At 42.4% G+C, this 10,849-nt stretch overlaps 1 protein-coding gene across 1 annotated transcript in view; it reads left to right on the top strand.

Moving 5' to 3' along the window:
• Positions 1-10,849, top strand: part of LOC310879394 (poly [ADP-ribose] polymerase tankyrase-1) — a 69,937-nt gene that overhangs the window by 30,201 nt on the left and 28,887 nt on the right. The window contains exons 8-13 of the mRNA XM_083794035.1: positions 1,411-1,477; positions 2,959-3,145; positions 6,034-6,155; positions 6,650-6,741; positions 8,833-8,911; positions 10,196-10,367. Coding sequence (XP_083650161.1) covers positions 1,411-1,477; positions 2,959-3,145; positions 6,034-6,155; positions 6,650-6,741; positions 8,833-8,911; positions 10,196-10,367 — 719 coding nt within the window. The remainder of the gene's footprint in view (positions 1-1,410; positions 1,478-2,958; positions 3,146-6,033; positions 6,156-6,649; positions 6,742-8,832; positions 8,912-10,195; positions 10,368-10,849) is intronic.

Below are 10,849 nucleotides of genomic sequence, written 5' to 3'. Positions count from 1 at the left end.
ATTCTGGGAAATGTAATGGCATGTGTATGTGTATCTGTGTTAGTCCTGGGTGTTCATTTAACCCTGACATTGTCCAAATGGAACCAGGGGCAGGGTGCTGTGTCACCAATGTGACTCATTGTGAGCTTGTATATCTGCTATTTACGACATGGCAACACCAACGTTGCTCCCGCAGGGTTTCTGACCATTTTGACCAAAATGGAGCAATTGGTACTGTATGAAAAGAAAAGAAAACCGTACAAAGTGTGGTCCCCTTTGTGGAGGGTCTCCAGGTGGTTGCAAAATGTGTCACTATACTGTACATCATATTCAGTTTAAACCACTTTAATCCTATTTTCTACTTCTATTCAAAAATACCCGCTCTATAAGCTCTGCTGTTTTTTTAATATTTAGAAGAAAGAAGACATTCCTTAACACAAATCTTTTCTGGGGGTCCCTGATACGAAGTCAGAATGTTGAGATGGGGGTCCACCGGCCCTCGGCAAAGTACATATCAATCTGGGGCCCTTGACATGAAAATGTTTGAGAATAACTGGTGCACAGCCCAGAGTTTATTTCTGACCGCCCACTGCTGCCCGCAGCAACGTTTAAGTGCCATCTGCTCCCGCAGTATTTCCATTGGGACCCAAATACAAACACAGAGAGAGAGAGAGAGAGAGAGACGGCCGTTACAACACCATGGACAGTGACATAGTGGGTTGGGCTTACTGCTTGTCAATAGCTTATAAATACATATATTTTCAGTGTTTGGTGGAAACCTTTTAGGCCTATGTACAAAACCCTTCCTTTTTTATTATTATTATTTTTAAACCATTTTTAAATAGTGAAAATAGCAGATTACAAGGAAATAATGGCACATCACTCACTTAGTTCAGATGGAGGTGCGTTGAACAGTAACAAATGAACTAATCATGAAGAAATGTTCTTGAACAAGAATCCCGGAACACATTTTGTTTTAGTTTTGATATGATCCCTCTCTGAACCTCCTCCTTCATGAGTGTCTAATGTAACAATGTTTAATTCCAAAAATGTATAGAGGGTTATGTGTGTGACATCATCATCATATCCGGAAGTTATGCGGGAACGCCTACTGAGTAGAAAAAAACAATATACTTTCTGGTCTTGACAGCACATACATGATCCAAACAGAAACTCCTATCTGATTGCATTCAGCGTTGTTAAACGACGTTGAACTCACGTTGCAACTTCATTTGCCACTCACTTTATGCATGCGCATACCCTCTAGAATTCTCAGTCTTAAATGGATCCTTCGGTTCCCTTTGTACATTCTCAGTACAGAGTACATTATCTGTACATTTGTCAGGATGAAATGGCCCTCCCCTGTCTGTATATTATGTTGTGGGACTGAAACTAAAACATATTATTGTTGTATTGTTTGTGTGTTGTCAGAGGCCTGGTGCCGCTGCATAACGCATGTTCCTATGGGCACTATGAAGTCACTGAGCTGCTACTGAAGGTAACACACGCACGCACGCACAGACACACACAGACACACGCGAGCGCATACATGCGCACACACGCACACATAGAGAGACACACACACACACGCACGCACGCGCACACACACATCCACACACATTTTAGTTTTTTGCTATACTGTATACTATAGCAAGTAGCAACATATGTTTTTTCTGATTTAGAACAGTGGTTCTTAAAAATAGCAGATCTTGAAGCTCACAGCGTGTCACTTCGTGCCGCATTGCGTGCCACACTGCATGCTTGTACATCTGCTATTTTAACTTTTTTGTTGCCACTAGGTGGCAGCTAAGCCTTGCCAGGGCTATTTTGCTATATTTGGTCATTTTCATTTCCACTTACCTGGCTTTGAGGCCGCCATTGCGGTACAAAATCACAAATCACATCCGAACCTCGGATGGATCATGAAAACCTCAGACAACGCTTGTAGTTTCAGAGTTATGAGGCATTGAAAATCCTACTTTGACTGGATGTAAATGTGTGCATAAATCCTGGTGCTGGAGGCGTTGCCTAGCAACCGGACCAATGTTAAAAGTGAACATATTTAGTGTAAAGCTTTAGGTACGAACATGTTCGTAGCTGGCAGATAACGTCCCATATGGGGGGGGGGTTACGAATATGTTCATACTTAACAGTAAAATAATTCAATCTGTTTCTGTGTTTGAAAATATTTAAATCATTTCTTGGCACAAAACATTTTCAGCTGGGTGGGTGTCCGAGCGGCCAGCGACATCGATTTCACATCACGTCGCGCAGCCCTAAAACAGTGATCCCCAAAGTGGGGTCCGGGGACTCCTAGTGGTCCTTGAGGGAGTTCCAGGGGGTCCCCAGCTAAATGATAGTTAGGAACCAAATGGGCCCTTTATAGCTCTGTAACTCAGAGAGTGTACACATTATTTTGTACACTCTCAGAGTTAAATTAACTTTGATTTTACAATTAACATTGGGGTCCCAGAGATATAAATGCCATTAACCCATTCTGACCGGGCACCCATTTTGGTGTCAGCATCATGTTATGCTTTAGCTATTGAAAAATAGCAGATCTACAAGCTCATATCGCGCCACCGAGTGGCGCGATACGAGCTTGTAGGTCTGCTATTTTTGAAAAATCGAAGAGCGACTGACATTTTTAGAATCTGATCTCAGGTCAGAATGGGTTCATCAGACCAGTGTGTGTCCGGCGGAAACCTCGTATGAATCTGATCTCAGGTCAGAATGGGTTAAATAGGGGGCCGTAGCTTAATCTAGGTCAACTGAAATGAAAATGTTTGAGAATCACTGCTAGAGCCGTATAATTCCTCTCTTATGAGGTCCTTTGCATTTATTTCCAGATTGGGGGGGGGGGGGGTCCTCAGACTAATGAGTATCATTTTGGGGGTCCTTGACATGAAAACGTTTGGGAACCACTGCCCTAAAACACTTCTGATGTCGTCGTCGTCGTTGTTGTTTTCTCCCCTCCAGCACGGTGCGTGTGTGAATGCCATGGACCTGTGGCAGTTCACCCCGCTGCACGAGGCGGCGTCTAAGAACCGCGTGGAGGTGTGCTCGTTGCTGCTGGGCCACGGAGCCGACCCCGGCCTGCTCAACTGTCACAGCAAGAGCTCCGTGGACATGGCCCCCACGCCGGAGCTCAAGGAGAGACTCACATGTGAGAGGAACGCACGTGCACGCGTACACACACACACACATATGTTTGAATTACTATACCTAAAAAATAGGCAATCTCGGCTGTTGTCGGTGCACGACACGGTCTGGAAACTACGTATAAATCAGGCGTAACCCTAATTAACCCACAAAAATGTAATGCCAAATCCTAATTCTAACCGCTAACTCCCAAACTGTTTTTAAACCAACTTTTTCAGACCAGGACATTTTTCATCACATTTCTTTTTACTCAGTTTATACATTTGGCCCTCACAAATATAGAAATACAATTGTAATACAATTACACACACACGCACACACGCTCAAACACACGTTGGACATTCTGCATAATGTACTTTCACTCAAGTATACATTTTGGATTCCGGACTTTTGCTTGAGTATATCTTCATTGCAGTACTGATACTTTTACTTAAGTATTGAATACTTTTTCCACCACTGCCCCTCTCGCCCCACAGGAGTCGTGCCCCCCCTCTCACCCCCCCCCCCCCCCCCGGCCTGCAGGAGTCGTGCCCCCCCCAAGCAACTAAGTATAAATCAGGCTGCATCTGTGGATGCTTTCAGGGTGATTCATTGGCACGCGTTGAAGCTTCTATTCCTGTGTTGTTGATTGATATGGTTTTGCGTGCATGGCTGCATCTCTGCATCAGATTGTGGGACTCGTATACCCGGGTGCTGTATGGGAATCTCTTTTAATCTCCCCAACATAACATCGCTGTCGGCAGGAAACCTTGTATGTCCAAAACCATTACTTTTCAGGAAATGAAATAATAACCGTTGTTCCGGAGGATCCATTGTAGTAATTTAGTCACTTGTAAATCCGCTGTGTTTGGTACTTTTGCGCGACACTGTATTACAAAGAAGTCGGGTATCAATTGACTGAAAACAGAAAAGGTTGGAATTATGGAGATGCAAGGTTTCTGTCCGACAGTGACAATAAACAACCTTGGTAATGGAGCAAAGAAGTGGTGGCCATTATCTTGTGCCATCATTCCAGACCCCATTCATTTTTCCCATAGACATTTCTGAAAATATTTATATCAATTATTTTAAGCCTAGAATCGAGCCATCCAGGATCCTAGTGAATCTAGACCATAAAACATTTGATTATGTGGGAGATTTTTAAAACAGCAAAACAAAGGGTATTTGCTATTTATTATTTATAATATATCATATAATTAAATATATATATTTGTATTATTATTTATTTGTTTACAGAATCAAATGTTTTATGGTCATGATTCACTAGGATCCTGGATACGCGTAAAATAATTGTCTATGGGAAAAATAAATGGGGTCTGGAATGATGGCACCAGAAAATGTCCGCCACTGCTATGCCCTATAGCGACTGAATTTAAATCGGAGTGGGATTCACTCAGTTGATATTGAATGACCTTTATTCACTTTTGGTGTAATTACAATGAATCATGGGGGATATTGCGACCAGATCGGCTGAACATCAGAGAGTCAAAGCGGGATATAATTAAATTCACGCTATCAGCGGTGCCACGTTTGATTACGCGTGCGTCACTCGGAAAAGAAAAAAAAGCAGACAAGATAAGTCGCTTGTCTTCCCCTCCTCTGGGAAGCTCTCTGCGACGCCTTTGAACATTACGTCGCTGTCGGGTGTAAACCTTGTACGGAGAAAAAAAGAGTTCAGTTTTAATATTATTTTTAACTAATAACGAAAATAGTTGATGTACAAGGCATCGCTAAACTGTTTCACTACGAAGTATTTACACAATACTTTTGTGCAACACTCTTGTATGCTATATATAATATATGGCATTAATTTACAGGGAGAAAAAAACTATTTGAAATATTGAGATACAAGGTTTCTGCTCGACAGCAACGATGAGTTATTTTGCAACCACACACATTTTTCTTTATAGTCTCCGTTTCAAAGCTGATGAAAACGTGCACGCGCGTGCACACACACACACACACACACACACACACACACACACACACACACACACACAGTGATTTAGTAATTCCCATCCAATTGAATCTGAATGTTGGGGTGTGTTGTATATCTTAGGACTCAAAAGCAGAACTCAGAACCAGGTTAACAAGAAAGGGTCTTTTATTCAGTCTTAATCCAAAAAATGCAAACTAATTAGGAATGGACGGGCTGTAGGTTTGGCTGGTTGGCAGGCAGGCAGGCAGGCGTTGAGGTACTGGGGGCACAATCAGGGACACGAGGAGTTAGGAATATGCTGATAACAAGCAAAAAAAGCAGAGCATGAGGCACAGTATCTTTACCGGTTGGCAACTGACCAAACTGGCAAGGGCTGGAGTGAAGAGCCAGGGCTTTTATCTGCTGGGCTGAACCCCAGGTGAGCAGACAGCTCCACAACATGATGGGGAATTGGAAGGTCAGGCCCGGGCAGACATTCACACGCCCACACGCCAGACCAGATAACACTGAATGAAAGATTCTGAATTGTTTGTTGACCTGCAGTTTAACAGCCTGACAGTTTTGTTTTGCTTTTCTTACTCCGGGGCTTCTTCATTTCTTCCTAAATGAATGCCCTATACCTACATCATCAAGAGTGTCACACAGACGCAATGAAAATAGCAGCTCTACAAGCTTACGCCTTGTGATGTTTATCCTGCATCCTGCGTGAATTCTCTCTCCTGATTGGATCAAATTGGTATCCCAGCATGAAAATGTTTCCGTTCCTTAAAGAGACGGAGAGACATGGAGACTCATGTTACTGAACAAACACAATGATTACTGTCACAATATAAAGCTACTTTTAACTTATCCCACCTATAACTGTGTGTGTGTGTGTGTGTGTGTGTGTGTGTGTGTGTGTGTGTGTGTGTGTGTGTGTGTGTGTGTGTGTGTGTGTGTGTGTGTGAGTGCAGATGAGTTTAAAGGACACTCGTTGCTTCAGGCTGCTCGGGAGGCAGACATGGCCAAGGCCAAGAAGTCGTTGGGCCTGGAGATTATCAACTTCAAACATCCTCACACACATGAGACTGCACTGGTGAGACTTTTTTTTTTTTTTTTTACGTTGATTTTTCTTTACAACATAGTATTTTCAAAGCAATTATTCACATATTTATTTCCCCCCACACCCACATGGCAGCACAAACACTAAACAAAATCTGCAAAGAAACATCAGGAAATGAAAAGCAAATAAACTAAAAACAAAAAAAAACACATACAGTTAAACAAACAAATGCACAATGTCCACTGGTGAGACTTATTCACAACACACACACACGCGCGGTTCATAAGGGCGTATTGAACCGTGTATGCCGTACCGTACAGTTCGGTTTTAAACCGTAAACCACTGCACCCCTAACACACATAACACACATATATTATACAGAGAGGTTTGACCGTGGTATTATGCTAATAATGAATTGAACTGTCAGATGATGAATGATTCTGTTTGACTAACATTTGCACAGTGGTAACAACGTGTCATGAACACAACAGTAATGGTATTATTAACTGTACGTGTGTGTTTGTTAGCACTGTGCGGTTTCCTCCCCTCACCCGAAGAGGAAGCAGGTGACAGAGCTGTTACTAAGAAAAGGTGCCAACGTCAATGAGAAGAACAAAGAGTAAGTATCCATTTAGATTCCTTTAGGACCTGAGGCCGATTCTACAACAGTTTTCTGAAAAAACATATTGCTATACCATACCATATGTATTTGGCCATCTCAGAATATTTTGTTCTAGGGACCCAGCAAATATTAATCATTAAAAATGTTCGATTTAATTATTTGCTCATATTTTCATGGTTTTTGAATAGCCTAAGTATAAAATATGGCTGAAGTGGTTAAAAGATTGCGATGCAAATTTATGTAAAATGACACGGATGCTTTCCCGGTTTTAATGGGTTAATTACTGAACTACATTGTAAATAAAATAGAATGTGCATTAGACACTACATTTAACATGTACAGTGAATCTGCAACGATTTGAGATTATAATAATAGATTATTACTAGATTGTTTAATATTTACACTAGGGCGATCAAGATCTGACTGTTGTGATTGTATCTTTTGTCCAAGACTGATACTGTACATCTTTTACAGTGGCGCAAATTTACCTAGGGCCCGTTTTTGTGTCAGCCAAAGTCATTCTAGGACACTTTCTTTTCTTTTTGAGTACCAGCTTTTAGTGTGTGTGCGCAAACACACTTTGTCCTACACAAACATTAAATGCCATTGACAATGAATGGACAATTTTGAGTGAACACAAACATTGCGCAACACAAACATTCAAGACGAAGGCGAGGATGCGAATTTTGATTGGCCGTAATCAGATGATGTACAGTATGAGGATGTACGATGATAAGAGCACCCCTCACTTCACACGGGTGTGATTTTACATCACGCTGCAGTTAATACAACTAATCAATTTAATCTAATTCTATTTTACTAATGTATTTTGGAAGGGGGAAATGGAAATGTTCTTTATTTCAAAATAGCGAAGAGTAGCAGATCGACAATGATCTGTGATTTTGTGCGATATTGTTGTACGATGACGTTTTAAGTACAGTAGGTTGCAGCCCTAGTATTGTACGTCTGCAGATATACAGTATGCCACCACACCACTCGGAAACCATTTATAATCACTGGTCACTTCCAACTCTTCCTCTTTCCTTCCTCTCTGTTTTGCAGCTCAGACATCAATAACGCAAAACGTCCCTGTGCATTTGAAACCATAACTGTATCCCAGACCACTTAAAATGCCAGTCACACGCACATGAAAAAAATACATAATTACCAGCATTCCACCCACGGCCATTCCGCTGTGTTCTCATTTAATTTCGGACTTTGAAAAAAGGTTGTTACACTTAAATGCAGTCCTTTAGTATTCATGTATCTCTGTAAAGATGTATATATTCACTGTGATCCCTGGCCCCTAGCAAACAACAACATAAAACACAACCGATTTGACTCTCCTGAAAACGTAACAATGAAAGGCTGATTATTCCTTATATAATCAGTCAGTTAAAGAAATATCTACTATGTATTTAAATATAATTAATGTGGTTCATTTAGACCAGTGGTTCTCAATGTGGGGGGTTCCAAATGGACCCTTTGCTGGTCTGTAACAATGAGACTGTACAAATGCAACGCGTTCATTTGGTGTGTAAACTCTCAGAGTTTACAAAGTCATACAGCTTATGAAAATGGAAAAAGGTTGAGAACCACTGATTTGGAGCGTTCAATGATGGTGACATAAGGCAATAAAGTACAAAATAATGGTCTGTCTTCGCAAGTGATTAGAGCCCAAACAGACAAATATGCATTGGTTTACAGAATGATTGTTTACTGTATCCGTATCACCTGTCGTGTGCTATTAAGTGTTCTCTTAAATATTACTTTGCTATTTTCTACCACTGAAATATTTAATCTCTCGCATACCTTTAATTTTTCATTCTGAGCGGGAACCCCTTTTGGTGTTTTAACAAAGCATTATGTTATACTTTAGCTATTAAAAAATAGCAGATCTACAAGCTCATAGTGCGCCACCGAGTGGCGCACTACGAGCTTGTAGGACTGCTATTTTTCAAAAATCGTAAAAATGCGGCACAAATCTTTGAATATATATTCTTTCGGAAGATTTTTTTTACTTTTTTCGACGTCAGGCCTAAATGGGCTAATATCTTTCTCTCTCTCTCTCTCTCTCTCTGTCTCTAGTTTCATGACTCCCCTCCATGTCGCGGCTGAGAGGTCTCACAATGACATCATGGACGTACTGCAGAAAAACGGGGCGAAGGTAAACAAAGCGACTCCTTTCAATCCACTCGTCTGTTGGCACAGTTTCTGCCCGTCTCCATCCATTAGCCCCTCATCCGTCTGCCGATGGCTCCATGGATAGATCCATCCATCCATCTCTAAATGCCAATTAATTCGATTTTCATGTCCTTGACTCCATTCGTACCTCCTTCCAATGGCCTTCATTATGTCTTCTTCAACATGCTGCAGGTCAAAGACCCCTTATAGCTGAGCGAAAGAGTTGAAGCAGGGACCTCTACTACATATTGTATGAAACTGTGTTTCTCATAGATTTCATAGATGGCTACATAGACTTGTTCTACAGCACTATCACATCAGCGTTGTGTGCCTTTATATTGTTTGTTTTCTTTTCTATGAACTAGAAGCTCGACCGGCCTTTGGCTGGCCGGTGTGACGCAGAAATCTGTGGCCTGTAGAATGATGTTACCATGCTTTTGATGTGTTGCTTTTTGATGACGTTGCATAGAGGGGTCCTAATGGGCAAAAAAAAAGAAGTGGCTGAAATGTGCCTGAATGATGCGTTTTATATTTAATGTACAATTTACAATATGTGAAGACATTGAGGGCGGGATAATAAGCCTAGATCATAGACAGAGAAGTGTTGAAGAGTCTGTGGCAAGTTTGGAAGCAAGTGGAGTGTTGGTCAGCCCGTGATGAGCTGACGCACACAGTGACGTTGCCTCTCTGATTCTGGTAGTGGGGTATGTTTCTTGGTAAACTTAAATGGTGGCATAGTCGGTAGTGCTGTCGCCTCACAGATAGAAGGTCCTGGGTTCGATCCCCGCTGGGGACGCTGGGGGTGTGGTCTCTCGTCCGCGTCATCAGTACCCATACCCTGGCAAAAGGGCCTTTCTGTGTGGAGTTAGCATGTCCTCCCCGTGTCCCCTAGGGTAGGTACCCCCACAAAAAACATGCAGTAATCCTGGTCTCTAAACTACCTCCCCCTGGCCAGCCAGGCGATTACATTAGATAATTGACAATGGGTGGAAAAAAGGGTTGCAAAATCATGGGGGAAAAAATTGGCCCACTACTTGGTCTACTACTGGGTCTTCTCTACACAAAATCTATTCTATAAGCCCTGTTTTTAAGACCAAATCGTGGTGTATCTAACTAATGTAACTAATCTATCATTTAGGATAATCAATCACTTTTTAGGACGTGTGTGTGTGTGTGTGTGTGTGTGTGTGTGTGTGTGTGTGTGTGTGTGTGTGTGTGTGTGTGTGTGTGTGTGTGTGTGTGTGTGTGCGTGTGCGTGTGCGTGTAGGTGAATGCGGTGGACACACTGGGCCAGACAGCGCTGCATCGCGCTGCATTGGCGGGACACCTCCAGACCGTGCGGCTGTTGCTAGGATACGGGGCAGATGCCACGCTGGTGTCGCTACAGGGCTTCACCGCTGCTCAGATGGGCAACGAAGCTGTGAAGCAAATACTCAATGGTGCGGACGTGTGTGTGTGTGTGTGTGTGTGTGTGTGTGTGTGTGGGTTATGATGCCATCAGCCAATGTGCCATTCTTGTTCACAAATTGTGTTCTGTGTGTCCAGGGATGAACCAGATATACCGTAATTTCCGAACTATAAGCCGCGACTTTTTACCCATGATTTGAACCCTGCAGCTTATACAACGGTGCGGCTAATCTATGGATTTTTACAGCTGACGCAGAGCCATATAAGGCTCTGAGCTAACGTAACGGCCACTAGGGGGCCACCTGCGGCTTATAGTCCGGTGCGGCTTGTATATGTACATATTTGGGATTTTCCCTAAATTTGGCTGGTGCGGCTTATATTCAGGTGCGCCTTATAGTCCGGAAATTACGGTACCATTACTGGGACACTTAGTCGCGCACCTTTGATGTAGTTGGGACAGTGAACGATTGGCGCTTTCAAGACGCGTATATTGTTCTCGTTTGGACAGGATTTC

Source organism: Protomyctophum parallelum (genome assembly GCF_964188405.1).
Source record: "Protomyctophum parallelum genome assembly, chromosome: 21".
Taxonomy (NCBI): Eukaryota; Metazoa; Chordata; class Actinopteri; order Myctophiformes; family Myctophidae; genus Protomyctophum; species Protomyctophum parallelum.
Note: the sequence above shows the minus strand (reverse complement) of the source record. Positions and strands in the feature narration are given on the sequence as shown.